Source organism: Salvelinus namaycush, chromosome 3 (genome assembly GCF_016432855.1).
Source record: "Salvelinus namaycush isolate Seneca chromosome 3, SaNama_1.0, whole genome shotgun sequence".
NCBI lineage: Eukaryota > Metazoa > Chordata > Actinopteri > Salmoniformes > Salmonidae > Salvelinus > Salvelinus namaycush.
The window spans coordinates 88,773,164-88,790,092 of NC_052309.1; the positions used below are offsets into that span (position 1 = coordinate 88,773,164).

The following is a 16,929-nucleotide window of genomic DNA, read 5'->3' on the forward strand; positions in this document are numbered from 1 at the left end:
AGTACACAGTAGTTGTTGTCTGAAATACAACCGAAATTCGCTAAATCACACCCTTTTTCAGTTCCTCTTAGCAACAAATATACAAACAAAGATATTTGTTAGCAATTAGGTGTTCAAATATACAAATAGGATCTGATAAAATGTTGGGAATTTAAAAAACGTATTGGCTTTTTTATGAGCAATTTAAAAAAGATTATTATAAGTCATTTCAGATGAATCACAAAAAGTACACTCCAGACAGAGCATTTAAAAGGAATTGACAAAACAAATCTCAAACAGTGGTAGACATTTTGTACGGAGGACTTTTAACAACAAATTCAACACCTCAACATATGTGTCAACATTACATCTGCAATAACACACGGTCCTACATCAACCTCTGATGTCACATTTCAGTCCACAAGGTTCTACATCAACCTCTGATGTCACATTTCAGTCCACAAGGTTCTACATCAACCTCTGATCTCATGCTTCATTTGGAGGTTTCAGTTTAGCCCACAGTCTGTCCCAGAAAGCCTGGTGCTGATTGGGGTCTTGGGGCCAGTCCAGATAGGTCCTGGTCTTCACCAGGCGAGCCAGCCTGTGGTGGGCAGACAGCCGGCGAGGGGGGATCTTCTCCAGGAAGACTAGGAGGAGGATGTCCCTTTGCTCCACCTGCAGCCTGGAGGTGGCCAGCTTCATCTCCAGGGAGCACCAGTTACTGTGCAGGTAGTGGCGGCTGACTAGGCAGACGGTGTGTCGGCTCCGGTAGAGGCTGTCTGTGATGTTCTCCACAATGTCCTTCCCCAGCTGGAAGTCCCTGCTGTGCAGACAGAGGCGCAGGAAAGGAGGACCCCTCTGCTCCAGGTTGGGTAGCAGCTCCTCCACCACCCAGCGCTCGTCCTTCCCGCTATAGGAGACAAACGCATCGTAGTGGTAGCGCCCCGTGGTGTTGGATCGCATGGCCTCCGACAGCCAGCCAAGGGTGATGTGGTAGAGGGGGAGGAGGTAGGGACCGGCCAGGTTATGGACCAACACCACCAGCATGAAGAACAGGACTCCCAGGCAAGTCGCAGCAAAGAGCACAAAGCTAACCTCTGTTGTGCAGTTGGCTTCTGTGTACTTGACAAAATTAGGTGTGTCTAGTCCATTGTCCGACAAGCATATCAAGTCCTCCAAAGCATACATACCGGTTTTAGCATACGGACTAAGCATGATCACTTCAACCTGCCTGCACCCCTTTGCCCATGTAATGAGCCAAGCATTGTCACAACTGCAAAACATCTGTAAATTATTAAATGTCAAATACTTAAGACTAGAGAGAGGTTCAGTAAAGCTATAGAATACATTATAAATGTTCTCTATATGCAAATACAATCTTTTCAAAGATTTAAAGTCTTTAGTTAAACTCCCCTCCAAAGAATAAATCCTGCAGTGGTACATTTCCAGAACCTCCAGTTTGGTCAAGTTGTGAAAAATGATGTCGGCAGAACGCTGTGTTAAAAGATCCACCTGTCGTAGAGTCAGTCTCCTCAGGTGAATCAGCTGATTAATTGATGTTAAATCAACCCTTTTAGCTGAAAGCTTAGATCTGTAGTCAAATGTCTCCACAGACGTGAAGAACTTTCCCATGAATTCAGATCCACAAAGGAATTCTTCAGCATCAGCATGAAGATGGGTTACAGACTGAAAGAAAGGTCTGTCACAGTCCTCAAATGACACTGTCTGACCTTTGAGCTGGAGACTCAGGTTCTGTTTAGATGTGATGTTACTGCCGATAGTCAACTGCATTGGCCTCATAGCTGAACTAATGTACAGATGAGTCAGCTGACTCAGAATGGCACCAAATATAAGTGTCAGATTCAGCTTGATCACAGGTTCTGTTAGTGGATTGTTCACTTGCCCGAGAAACACTTGTCTAAGAGACGTGAGGTGTGTGAAAGACATTGCCTCAATGTTGTGAATAAGTGGATTGTTCCTGAGGTCTAACCATGTCAAACTATGTAAACCAAAAAATGTGTTTGCATTTATCTGTGTTATGTTATTTCTTGTAATGTCTAAGGACACCAGATCTGTCAATCCCAGGAAAGCAAAGTCTTCAATGTTTGAAATTATATTATGTGCTAATTCCAAATACTGCAGTTTAACAAAACAGATAAATTGTTTTTCAAAAAGCATTTGTATTTTGTTCAACTCTAAAGTCAGTTCTGTTAACCATGTGATTGGTTGTTTTTGGAAAGAGCAAATATCAAGTCTGTTATCTCTCAGGCCGTCTATTTTTAATTGGTTAAGGTTTTTGAGACTGGAAATAAAATGCCATTCCAAAAGGGTAGTAGGATTTAAAGTCAAAGGTACACTTAAATACATATATTCTAGCCCAATGCACAATTCAACACTGGACATAGAGATGCTGCTTGTATTGGCATTGTTTACAAATATTTTCTTGATTGAAAGCAAAAACACTACATTACAGATACTTTCAATATCAATGACATCGATACCAAAACAACTGAAGACCTGGATTTGTTTTATCCCAGACAGGGGAAGGCGCAGTAGGACTTCCTGGCTGAAAGCCCCAGTTAACCTTGTTAGGTTCTGGAGCGAAGCCAGTGCACCTTCCTCTATATGTGTAATTTCATCAAATGATAACCCAACTCTTGCTAGATTTTTAAAAACAGGTATCATGCTTTCGTTGGTGTTTAAGATGGAGCCGTTTGAATTGTTTAACGATCGTATGTTTGGTGCGTCTATTAATAACCCAACAAGTGACTTAATATTCATAATTCTGCATAGTATCTCTGACAAATCCTCTAAACAGGGTTCACTAATGATGAGACTTTGTAACTGAGTCATGCCATGGAAAACATCTGGGGCCATTGCTGATAGACTGTAACCCCATATGGTCAAATGACTTAGCATGACTAGTTCTCTGAATGTATGAGGCCCAATATGACAATCACAGCACCCAGAGCCCGTTCCCCATTTACCTATCAAGGACATATGTTGCAGAATTGGAAGGTGGATTTTCCCAGATGGAAGGATTTGAGTAAAACAGCCGTCAATGTAGAGGTACTCCAGATCCTGAAACTGAGAGAAAAAGCCCAGAGACATGGATCTATTTTCACCATGTTTCATAGATATGCAGAGGGTATTGATATTAGGGGGAAGTCCAAGTAGATCCTCCTCGATGGCTGTGACACCTTCACAGGCAGCAGTGTAATGTTCCACATGACGAGGTAAGTAGTTGCAGGTCCAGGTGGTAAAGTCTCCCAAGTCTTCACCACTGTCATAAATCTGGCATTTAGGATGCATCCATCCACTAGCACTCTGAATCCACAGGAACAGGACGGCAGGGTGGGAAAACATAGCTCTCATCTTTCACAACGTCAGTCAAATCTACTGAGATAATAATCAGAATAGTTTGGTTCTGGTGGATATCTGTAGAGCGTTGGTTTGATACAGTACCATCCTTGTGAACGCTGTAAACAGTATGGAGTCTCTCTTCTTCTTGTTGTTTGTCAGATGGGTTCCTCCTTGGTAACTAACAGCAGCTCATACCTTTTGGTTGTTCCAATGTTCTGCCCTTTCACCCTGCAGTTGAATTGTATCTCAAGGTAACATGAGTAAATATTTAATGGTTAGAGTGGATCCGAAAGTAAAGAAACAATATAATGTCCCACAGTCAATGAAGAATCCAGAGTTGCAACGTGTTGTCTGACCGCCACAGTTGATGTCTGTGTAGATACGAGGAGCAGCATCCTGTTTGTACAGCACAGTAACACTGTATGTTAAACAGCTTGTGAAAGTCTATTTTGACCTGTTTTTACATCTCTCTCTTTCAGTTCCTGAAAATAAACTTACAGTCAACAAAAATACAATTTACATGAAGGACCTGTTTGGACGTGATAGATTACAGAAGTCAAATGAGTCTCACTAAAATATATGCAGATTGTAATGAATTATGAATTTGGGTACAGTACCTCATTATTGTTTTACTTTATTTAATTCTGTAGTACAAATAAATATCCAAAGAGGAAGTGGGCAACTTCTTTAATGAAGTTGTGCTGTTGACACTATTATTATTATTATTATTAATATTATTATTATTATTACCCTGGGGCTGTAATCCTCCTCAGAGCCCATGCCTCTATAATGACATTATTACTCTGGGGCTGTAGTCCTCTTCAGAGCCCATGCCTCTATAATGACATTATTACTCTGGGGCTGTAGTCCTCTTCAGAGCCCATGCCTCTATAATGACATTATTACTCTGGGGCTGTAGTCCTCTTCAGAGCACATGCCTTTATAATGATTTTAATACTGTGGACTGTAGTCCTCTTCAGAGCCCATGCCTCTATAATGACATTATTACTCTGGGCTGTAGTCCTCTTCAGAGCCCTGTGACATGCCTCTTTAATGACATTATTACTCTGGGGCTGTAGTCCTCTTCACAGCCCAATGACATGCCTCTATAAGGACATTATTACTCTGGGGCTGTAGTCCTCTTCAGAGCCCTGTGACATGCCTCTATAATGACATTATTACTCTGGGGCTGTAGTCCTCTTCAGAGCCCTGTGACATGCCTCTATAATGTAAGGGAACACCCCCCTGAAACGGACAAAAATGAATGGGAAGTTATTGGCACCCTACAAAACATATACACGTACAATACCACTCAATTCGGCGTCGTTTCATTCAAAACTGATTGCAAATGCCATATGGCAAATGCCAACTGTAACACTGCAAAAATCCTATAGATGGCGAGTGCGCTTTACCGTAATTTTTCATATTGCAAATGAAACACAAGTCAAGACCCAAGAGTAAAATTTTGAAAATTTGAAAAAAAAATCAAAAACGTATCCCCCCCTTAAACTTCTCTAGGATAGGGGGCAGAGTTTTCACTTTTGTAAAAATAAATTGATATTGGAGTGCCAACAAAAGAACCTCGTCAAAGGTAATTCATGTTTTATATTTTATATCTGCGTTTTGAGTTGCGCCTGCAGGGTTGAAATATGCTACTCTCTCTTTGTTGACATTGTGCTATCATCAGATAATAGCATCTTATGCTTTCGCCAAAAAGCCTTTTTGAAATCTGACATGTTGGCTGGATTCACAACGAGTGTAGCTTTAATTTGGTATCTTACATGTGTGATTTAATGAAAGTTTGATTTTATATAATTTTTGGGAATTTGGCACTCTACATTTTCCCTGGCTATTGGCCAAGTGGGACGCTACCGTCCCGCTATCCCAAAGAGGTTAAAAACGTGCTTTCTGGACCGTTTTTTTGAAATTATTTCAATTTTTATGTCAATTACACATGTATAAGAACTGTATGAACATACTTTTGTCAAATTTTATTATCATATATATTTTTTTTAAATGTTTACTTGTCCATAAGGCATATGTTTTGTCCACTTGCAATATGATTTCATAGGAAGTCAAAGGTCAAAATTCGAAAATGAGAAAAATTTGAAAAAACTTATCGCCTCCTTTAAAAAAGTGCTTTCTGGAACGTTTTTCAAAATTCTTTTGATTTTTATGTCAATTACTAATGTATAAGAACTGTATGAACGGGTGGGGGGTGCTCCATACCCAACCGTTGACCCCTTGCTCCCCACTAAAGGCATTGTAATCGCCAGGTGCACGGCTGTTCATTTGCAATATGTTTCAATGGGCATTTACCATCACGAATTTGACATGCTCAAAAATACTGCAAAAATGCAAAAGTGACTGACCCGATGAACTCGGGATGGCCGGGCAGTGATAGTGGTTCCTCTCCATCGCTCGTTGTGTTGATTTCATAATGTCCATTTGGTGATGTTTTTTCACTGTTGAATCATATTGCAAATGTACAGACATCCATTTTTTAAAACCTCCATAAATCACTCAGGCTGGCTCCCATTGGCTTGGGGCCGTAGTATAGTGCTCCCATAGCATGCATGGAAGTGTGAATGACCCCTAAAAGCATTTACAACCATATTGAAAATCGTGCCTGGTAACCCAAAACATGAAACAAAGAATATTTTCTAGAAGAAAAAACAGAATATTTTTTAACTTTGACTTGGGGCCGTAGTATAGTGCTCCCATAGCGGTTATGGAAGTCTGGATGCCCCCTGTGTCAGATTTCAAAAAACTTTACGGAAAAAACACACCATGCAATAATCTGAGACGGCGCTCAGAACAATAGCCAAATTAGCCGCCATGTTGGAGTCAACAGAAACCAGAAAATACATGATAAATGTTTCCTTACCTTTGATGATATTCATCAGAATGCATTCCCAGGAATCCCAGGTCCACAATAAATGCTTGATTTGTTCGATAATGTCTGTTATTTATGTCCAATTAGCTACTTTGGTTAGCGCGTTTGGTAAACAATTCCAAAGTCACAAAGCGCGTCCACTATAACGTGACGAAATGTCCAAAAGTTCCATAACAGTCAGTAGAAACATGTCAAACGATGTACTGAATCAATCTTTAGAATGTTGTTAACATACATCTTGAATAACGTTCCAACCGGAGAATTACATCGACTTTAGTTGAGCATGGAACAGAGCTGCCTATCACGTGAACGCGTGTGGTCAAAGCATGGCCAGCTCGTGGCAGTGGTGACTAATTCCTGTCTCCTTCGGCCCCCCTTCACATTAGAGTCATCAGACAAAGTTCTATTGACTGTTGACATCTAGTGGAAGCCGTAGGAAGTGAAAACTCATCCATATCTCGCTGTAATTTCAATGAGAGCTTGGTTGAAAATCTGCCACCCTCAGAAAAATTCCAAACAGGAAGTGGAACTTCTCAGGTTTTTGCCTGCCATATGAGTTATTTTATACTCATAGACATAATTCAAACAGTTTTAAAAACTTCAGAGTGTTTTCTATCCAATACTAATAATAATATGTATATGTTAGCAACTATGACTGAGGAGCAGGCCGTTTACTCTTGGCACATCTGTGCACCTGTCACGCCCTGGCCTTAGTTATCTTTGTTTTCTTTATTATTTTAGTTAGGTCAGGGTGTGACATGGGGGATGTATGTGTTTTGTATTGTCTAGGGGTTTTGTATGTTTATGGGGCAGTGTCTAGTCTAGGTGTATGTATGTCTATGGTTGCCTAGATTGGTTCTCAATTAGAGACAGCTGTCTATTGTTGTCTCTGATTGGGAACCATATTTAGGCAGCCATATTCATTGGCCTTTTTTGAAAACCTCCATAAATCACTCAGGCCAGCCCCCATTGATTTGGGGCCGTACTATAGTGCTCCCATAGTGGTTATGTGTTACGGCAGATTTCCTCCTCTTCGTCTGAAGAGGAGGTGTAGGGATCGGACCAAAACGCAGAGTGGAAAGTGTCCATGTTTTATTAACAATTAAACTGAACACTACACGAAACAAAATAACCAAAAGATAATCCAACCGACAAACAGTCCCGTGTGGCACAACTACATACACGGAAGACAAACACCCACAAACCACACGTGAAACCCCGGCTGCCTAAGTATGATTCTCAATCAGGGACAACGATTGACAGCTGCCTCTGATTGAGAATCATACCAGGCCGAACACAAAAAACCCAACATAGAAAACACACATAGACAACCCACCCCTACTCACGCCCTGACCATACTAAATAAATACAAAATAAGGGAAAATAAGGTCAGGAACGTGACATAACCCCCCCCTTAAGGTGCGAACTCCGGGCGCACCACCTAAAACTCTAGGGGAGGGTCTGGGTGGGCGTCTGTCCGCGGTGGCGGCTCTGGCGCGGGACGTGGACCCCACTTCAAAAATGTTTTTGTCCGCCTCCTTAATCGCCCCCGTGGCCTTTTATGAGCGGCGATCCTCGCCGCCAACCTTGGCCTGGGAACCCTAGCCATGGGTCCCGAATGCACGGGGAATTCCGGCAGCGCCGGACAGGCGGGAGACTCCGGCAGCGCTGGAGTGAAGGACGCCTCCGGCAGCTCCAGAGTGAAGAGCGATTTTGGCATCGCCTGGCTGACTGCAGGCTCTGGCGGATCCTGGCTGGCTGGCTCTGGCAGCTCCTGGCTGGCTGGCTCTGGCAGCTCCTGGCTGGCTGGCGGCTCCTGTCTGGCGGACGGCTCTGGCTGCTCCTGTCTGGCGGACGGCTCTGGCTGCTCCTGTCTGGCGGACGGCTCTGGCTGCTCCTGTCTGGCGGACGGCTCTGGCTGCTCCTGTCTGGCGGACGGCTCTAGCAGCTCGGGACAGACGGGCAGCTCTGACTGCTCGGGACAGACGGACAGCTCTGACGGCTCGGGACAGACGGACAGCTCTGACGGCTCGGGACAAACGGGCAGCTCTGACGGCTCGGGACAGACGGGCGGCTCAGATGACGCTGGGCAGGCAGGCAGCTCAGACAGCGCTGGGGAGGCAGGCAGTTCAGGCAGCGCTGGGCAGGCAGGCAGCTCAGACAGCGCTGGGCAGGCAGGCAGTTCATACAGCGCTGGGCAGGCAGGCAGCTCAGACAGCGCTGGGCAGGCAGGTACACCTGTAGGGAGGAGACGGAGAGATGGCCTGGTGCGGGGGGCTGCCACCGGAGGACTGGTACATGGAGGTGGCACCGGATATACCGGACCGTGAAGGAGGACACGCGCTCTTGAGCACCGAGCCTGCCCAACCTTCCCAGGTTGAATGGTCCCCGTAGCCCTGCCAGTGCGGCGAGGTGGAATAGCCCGCACTGGGCTATGCTGGCGAACCGGGCACACCATTTGTAAGGCTGGTGCCATGTACGCCGGCCCGAGGAGATGCACTGGAGACCAGATGCGTTGGGCCGGCTTCATGACACCCGGCTCGATGCCCAACCTAGCCCTACCAGTGCGGCGAGGTGGAATAGCCCGCCCTGGGCTAAGCACGCGTACTGGGGACACCGTGCGCTCCACCGCATAACACGGTGTCTGACCAGTACGATGCCCTCTCACTCCATGGTAAGCACGGGGAGTTGGCTCAGGTCTCCTACCCGGCTTTGCCACACTCCGCGTGTGGCCCCCCCCAAGAAATTTTTGGGTCTGACTCTCGGGCTCCCAACCGCGTCGCCGCGCTGCCTCCTCATACCAGCGCCTCTCTGCCTTCGCTGCCTCCAACTCTGCCTTGGGACGGCGATATTCCCCTGGCTGAGCCCAGGGTCCTTTGCCGTCCAGGATCTCTTCCCAAGTCCAGGAGTCCTGGGTTTTTGGCCGCTGCTGCTGCTGCTGTTGCTGCCCTTTTCCACTCTGCTTGGTCCTTTGGGGGTGGGTGTTTCTGTTACGGCAGATTTCCTCCTCTTCGTCTGAAGAGGAGGTGTAGGAATCGGACCAAAACGCAGAGTGAAAAGTGTCCATGTTTTATTAACAATTAAACTGAACACTACACGAAACAGAATAACCAAAAGATAATCCAACCGACAAACAGTCCCGTGTGGCACAACTACATACACGGAAGACAAACACCCACAAACCACACGTGAAACCCCGGCTGCCTAAGTATGATTCTCAATCAGGGACAACGATTGACAGCTGCCTCTGATTGAGAATCATACCAGGCCTAACACAAAAAACCCAACATAGAAAACACACATAGACAACCCACCCCCACTCACGCCCTGACCATACTAAATAAATACAAAATAAGGGAAAATAAGGTCAGGAACGTGACATTATGGAAGTCTGGACGCCCCCTAAAAGCATTTGAAACTGTTTTGAAAATGGTGCTTGGTATACCAAAAAAAGAAACATAGCCTAAAATACTGCATAAATACAAAATTGACTGGCCTGATGAACTCAGGATGGCCGGGCAGTGATAGTGGTTCCTCTCCATCGCTCGTTGTGTTGATTTCATCATGTCCATTTGGTGATGTTTTTTCACTGTTGAATCATATTCACTGTTTAAACATCTTGCAAATGTACAAAAGTAAACTAGCAAGTCAGTGTCCATCAGTCAATTAGATATTTTCAGACACCAAACTGATACAAACTGACACCACACCCACTTTTTCCAACTCGTTTAGAAGCCAACTATCACATATTTCAGAGCAAGCCCAAAATTCACAGCGCCTTCTATTTAAACCATAATAAAAACATATAACACGTAGTTACGTTCTAGCTGCGGATCCAGTTCTGACATTGTGTGTAGGCCTATGTGAGGCGACCTCGAATCCCAAGTTTCGGCTCGATAGGTCATTTGGTGCCCGAGCAAGACCTTAATTGGTGCTGAAAATCCACCTTTTTCCATGCCTTGCTACGGGGTCCTTGAATGAGCTATCGGACAGAAACGTTGGGGTCCGTCTCTATGGGCCGAGCCGGTTTCAATGCACCTAGTCTTGCGACTCGGGGACTTTTCTAAATGTCGTCATTTTCGTAATGGTCAAAATGAATTGAAGTTATTGCAAATGTACAAGGCTATTTCTCATTCTGAGAACCTGCCTCATAACTCACCGTGCACTATCGACCTGAGCTCTTTAACAGGTTTCTAAAGTTTCACGAAATTACATCATAAATATTCGCTTACCTTTGATTATCTTCATCAGAATGCAATGCCAGGAATCCTAGTTCCACAATAAATCGTTGTTTTGTTCGATAATGTCCATTACTTATGTCCAATTAGCTAATTTTGCTAATGTGTAGTACCCGTCTCCAAACGCTCGCGCAGATGCAGGCAAACGTTGGACGAAAACTTCAAAAAGTTATATTCCAGGTCGAATAAACTGGTCAAACTTTGTAGAGAATCAATCTTCAGGATGTTGTTATCATTTATATCCAATAAGGTTCCAACCAGAGAATTATTTTCAGTCTCTATAAGTAATGGAACGCAAGACGATATAATGAGGAAAGCGCACGACCAAGAACTGGCAATCTGCCAGACCACTGACTCATTCCCCTCCCATCCTGTCCCACAACACAGCATAAGCTTCATTCCACGTTCTACTGACTGTTGACATCTAATGGAAGGCGTATGAAGTGCAAACAGATCCATATATTACAGGGAATTGAATAGGCGATGACTTTAATAAGGGACTCTGGTGAATACAGACAAGCTCAGATTTCTGACTTCCTGTTTTGATTTCAACTCAGGATTTTGCCTGCCAATATGAGTTCTGTTAATCTCATAGACATAATTCAAACAGTTTTAGAAACTTAGTGTTTTCTATCCAATACTAAAAATAATATGCAAATATTAGGAACTATGACTAAGGAGCAGGCCGTTTGAAATGGGCACCTTTCATCCAAGCTACTCAATACTGCCTCTGCAGCCATAAGAAGTTAACTAAATGAAGTTGTAGTTGTTTTACTAAATATGTTGCTAGTTGTTTAACTAAATGTAGTTGCTAGTTGTTTAACAAAATGTAGTTGCTAGTTTTTTAACTACATGTGGTTGCTAATTGTTTAACTAAATCTAGGTACTAGTTTTATAACTAAATGTCGTTGCTAGTTGCTTAACTAAACGTAGCTTCTAGTTGTTTAACTAAAGTAGTTGCTAGTTGTTTAACTAAATGTATTTTCTAGTTGCTTAACTAAACATAGTTGCTAGTTGTTTAACTAAATATGTTGCTAATGGTTTAACTCAATGTAGTTGCTAGTTGTTTACCTAAATGTAGTTGCTAGTTGTTTTACTAAATATGTTGCTAGTTGTTTAACTAAAAGTAGTTGCTAGTTGTTGAACAAAATCTAGTTGATTTTTGATTAGCTGAATGTGTTGCTAGTTGTTTAACTAAATGTGCTGCTAGTTGTTTATCTAAATGTGTTGCTAGTTGTTTAACTAAATGTAGTTGCTAGGTGTTTAACTAAATGTGCTGCTAGTTGTTTAACTAAATGTAGTTGCTAGTTGTTTAACTAAATGTAGTTGCTAGTTGTTTAACTAAATATGTTGCTAGTTGTTTAACTTGAGAATACAGGGGGTGCTATTTTCCCATTAGCATAATTTGCTCAACAGATTAAACTGCCTCTTATTCAATTATTGCTCTTACTACATGCATATAAATAATACCATTGGAAAGAAAACAATCTCTAGTTTCTAAAACCGTTTCAATTTTGTCTCTGAGTGATACAGAAGTCATTTCACAGCACTTTCCATGACCAAGAACATAAAATCAAGATGTGTTATGCTGGCTTCAAAGCTCTGCCTATATATGGTCGTGCCCCCTATGACCCGAAACACACCTCATTCGCCTTCCTCTGGGTGTCAAGAAGACGTCAGAGGAGAAATTCTTTGTTTATCTGGTACTGACGTGAAATAAGACCTATTTCTTTGGCGTGACCGACAACTTCCGGTTTGCTGATTCGCACGAGTTGGAGCTGCGATTGTGTACTGTTTTGCTGGCGTTATGGATGAAAACTATCTCCGTGTCGAATTTTGTTTGATACATGTGACCATATCATCGTAATGTATGTTTTTTCAATATAGTTTAATCAGATTATTTGAATTTTTTTGGGAGTTTTGCGGTGTTCCGTTGTCACAATTTATTTACATTTGAGAGATCTGTGCCACTCGACCGGTACCTGTGCTAAATGGAGTGGGAAAGGAAGATTTCTGAACGGAACCAACGACTCATCTTGACAAAGGACACTTTGATCAACATTCTGATGAAAGATCAGCCATAGTAAGACCCAATTTACGATGTTATATCATATCTGTTGTGCATGTGAACTGACCGTGGGCGCCTAGCCGAATCTGCCTTGTATAGCTATGCTAATTTAGCGCTACATTTTGTTTTCGTTATAAAACATTTAATAAATCTGAAATATTGTTTGGATTCACCAGATGTTGGGCTTTCAATATCTGTACGCTGTGTATTTTTCTGAAATGTTTTAAGATGAGTAATTCGTTATATGACGTTGGTCTCTGTAATTGTTCTGGCTGGGTCAGCACTATTTCAGATTGCAGCTGCAATGTAGAACTGTGATTTATACCTGAAAAATGCACATTTTTCCCCAAAAAAACTATGCTATACCATAAATATGTTATCAGACTGTCATATTATGAAGTTGTTTCTTGGTTAGTGGCTATATATATTTTTATCTAGTCGAATTAGTGATAGCTACTGACGCAGGAAAAAGCTGTTGGGAGTAAAAAAATCGTGTCCTTTGCTAACGTGGTTAGCTAATAGATTTACATATTGTGTCTTCCCTGTAAAACATTTTAAAAATCTGAAATGGTGGCTTTATTCACAAGATCTGTATCTTTCATTAGGTGGCTTGGACTTGTGATTTAATGATATTTAGATGCTACTATTTAATTGTGACGCTATGCTAGCGATGCTAATCAGTGTGGGGGGGGTGGGGGGTGATCCCGGATCCGGGGTTGAGGCTCGTTAGAGGTTAACTAAATGTAGTTGCAAGTTGTTTACCTAAATGTAGTTGCTGGCTGTTGGACTAAATGTAGTTGCTAGATGTTTAACTAAATGTGTTGCTTGAGTGTTGCCTGTATATGGTTCATTACACATACAGTAGAAGGAGTACAGTAGGATAGTGAGTATAGTAGAATATCTTACGAAAGTGGAACAGATAGCTTTTAGTGAGTGCAGTAGGATAACTAACCAGAGTGGATCATATACCTTTTAGGGAGTACAGTAGGATATCTAACCAGAGTGGAACAAAGCATGCAGCCCCAGAGTAATAATGTCATTATAGAGGCATGTCACAGGGCTCTGAAGAGACTACAGCCCCAGAGTAATAATGTCATTATAGAGGCATGTCACAGGGCTCTGAAGAGACTACAGCCCCAGAGTAATAATGTCATTATAGAGGCATGTCACAGGGCTCTGAAGAGGACTACAGCCCCAGAGTAATAATGTCATTATAGAGGCATGTCACAGGGCTCTGAAGAGGACTACAGCCCCAGAGTAATAATGTCATTATAGAGGCATGTCACAGGGCTCTGGAGAGGACTACAGCCCCAGAGTAATAATGTCATTATAGAGGCATGTCACAGGGCTCTGAAGAGGACTACAGCCCCAGAGTAATAATGTCATTATAGAGGCATGTCACAGGGCTCTGAAGAGGACTACAGCCCCAGAGTAATAATGTCATTATAGAGGCATGTCACAGGGCTCTGAAGAGGACTACAGCCCCAGAGTAATAATGTCATTATAGAGGCATGTCACAGGGCTCTGAAGAGGACTACAGCCCCAGAGTAATAATGTCATTATAGAGGAATGTCACAGGGCTCTGAAGAGGACTACAGCCCCAGAGTAATAATGTCATTATAGAGGCATGGGCTCTGAAGAGGACTACAGCCCCAGAGTAATAATGTCATTATAGAGGCATGTCACAGGGCTCTGAAGAGGACTACAGCCCCAGAGTAATAATGTCATTATAGAGGCATGTCACAGGGCTCTGAAGAGGACTACAGCCCCAGAGTAATAATGTCATTATAGAGGCATGTCACAGGGCTCTGAAGAGGACTACAGCCCCAGAGTAATAATGTCATTATAGCGGCATGTCACAGGGCTCTGAAGAGGACTACAGCCCCAGAGTAATAATGTCATTATAGAGGCATGGGCTCTGAAGAGGACTACAGCCCCAGAGTAATAATGTCATTATAGAGGCATGGGCTCTGAAGAGGACTACATCCCCATAGTAATAATGTCATTATAGAGGCATGGGCTCTGAAGAGGACTACAGCCCCAGAGTAATAATGTCATTATAGAGGCATGGGCTCTGAAGAGAACTACAGCCCCAGAGTAATAATGTCATTATAGAGGCATGGGCTCTGAAGAGGACTACATCCCCATAGTAATAATGTCATTATAGAGGCATGGGCTCTGAAGAGGACTACAGCCCCAGAGTAATAAGGACATTATAGAGGCATGTCACAGGGCTCTGAAGAGGACTACAGCCCCAGAGTAATAATGTCATTATAGAGGCATGTCACAGGGCTCTGAAGAGGACTACAGCCCCTGAGTAATAATGTCATTATAGAGGCATGTCACAGGGCTCTGAAGAGGACTACAGCCACAGAGTAATAATGTCATTATAGAGGCATGTCACAGGGCTCTGAAGAGGACTACAGCCCCAGAGTAATAATGTCATTATAGAGGCATGTCACAGGGCTCTGAAGAGGACTACAGCCCCAGAGTAATAATGTCATTATAGCGGCATGTCACAGGGCTCTGAAGAGGACTACAGCCCCAGAGTAATAATGTCATTATAGAGGCATGGGCTCTGAAGAGGACTACAGCCCCAGAGTAATAATGTCATTATAGAGGCATGGGCTCTGAAGAGGACTACATCCCCATAGTAATAATGTCATTATAGAGGCATGGGCTCTGAAGAGGACTACATCCCCATAGTAATAATGTCATTATAGAGGCATGGGCTCTGAAGAGGACTACAGCCCCAGAGTAATAATGTCATTATAGAGTTATGGGCTCTGAAGAGAACTACAGCCCCAGAGTAATAATGCCATTATAGAGGCATGTCACAGGGCTCTTAAGAGGACTACAGCCCCAGAGTAATAATGTCATTATAGAGGCATGTGCTCTGAAGAGGACTACAGCCCCAGAGTAATAATGTCATTATAGAGGCATGGGCTCTGAAGAGGACTACATCCCCATAGTAATAATGTCATTATAGAGGCATGGGCTCTGAAGAGGACTACAGCCCCAGAGTAATAATGTCATTATAGAGGCATGGGCTCTGAAGAGGACTACAGCCCCAGAGTAATAATGTCATTATAGAGGCATGTCACAGGGCTCTGAAGAGGACTACAGCCCCAGAGTAATAATGTCCTTATAGAGGCTTGTCACAGGGCTCTGAAGAGGACTACAGCCCCAGAGTAATAATGTCATTATAGAGGCATGTCACAGGGCTCTGAAGAGGACTACAGCCCCAGAGTAATAATGTCATTATAGAGGCATGTCACAGGGCTCTGAAGAGGACTACAGCCCCAGAGTAATAATGTCATTATAGAGGCATGTCACAGGGCTCTGAAGAGGACTACAGCCCCAGAGTAATAATGTCATTATAGAGGCATGGGCTCTGAAGAGGACTACATCCCCATAGTAATAATGTCATTATAGAGGCATGGGCTCTGAAGAGGACTACAGCCCCAGAGTAATAATGTCATTATAGAGGCATGGGCTTTGAAGAGGACTACAGCCCCAGAGTAATAATGTCATTATAGAGGCATGTCACAGGGCTCTGAAGAGGACTACAGCCCCAGAGTAATAATGTTATTATAGAGGCATGTGCTCTGAAGAGGACTACAGCCCCAGAGTAATAATGTCATTATAGAGGCATGGGCTCTGAAGAGGACTACATCCCCATAGTAATAATGTCATTATAGAGGCATGGGCTCTAAAGAGGACTACAGCCCCAGAGTAATAATGTCATTATAGAGGCATGTCACAGGGCTCTGAAGAGGACTACAGCCCCAGAGTAATAATGTCATTATAGAGGCATGTCACAGGGCTCTGAAGAGGACTACAGCCCCAGAGTAATAATGTCATTATAGAGGCATGTCACAGGGCTCTGAAGAGGACTACAGCCCCAGAGTAATAATGTCATTATAGAGGCATGTCACAGGGCTCTGAAGAGGACTACAGCCCCAGAGTAATAATGTCATTATAGAGGCATGTCACAGGGCTCTGAAGAGGACTACAGCCCCAGAGTAATAATGTCATTATAGAGGCATGTCACAGGGCTCTGAAGAGGACTACAGCCCCAGAGTAATAATGTCATTATAGAGGAATGTCACAGGGCTCTGAAGAGGACTACAGCCCCAGAGTAATAATGTCATTATAGAGGCATGGGCTCTGAAGAGGACTACAGCCCCATAGTAATAATGTCATTATAGAGGCATGTCACAGGGCTCTGAAGAGGACTACAGCCCCAGAGTAATAATGTCATTATAGAGGCATGTCACAGGGCTCTGAAGAGGCCCCGTGTGGCTCAGTTGGTAGAGCATGGCGCTTGCAACGCCAGGGTTGTGGGTTCGTTTCCCACGGGGGGCCAGTACAAAAAAAGTATG

The 16,929-nt window shown here is 43.4% G+C and overlaps 1 protein-coding gene across 1 annotated transcript; it reads right to left on the reverse strand.

Annotated features, from left to right (window-relative positions):
- Window positions 1-465: 465 nt before the first annotated feature.
- LOC120044107 (toll-like receptor 13) lies at window positions 466-1,611 on the reverse strand. The gene is made up of 2 exons (XM_038988697.1): window positions 871-1,611; window positions 466-789 (listed from the first exon to the last, which is right to left on the reverse strand). The coding sequence occupies exons 1-2, from the start codon at window positions 1,609-1,611 to the stop codon at window positions 466-468; spliced, it is 1,065 nt and encodes a 354-aa protein (XP_038844625.1).
- Window positions 1,612-16,929: the final 15,318 nt, after the last annotated feature.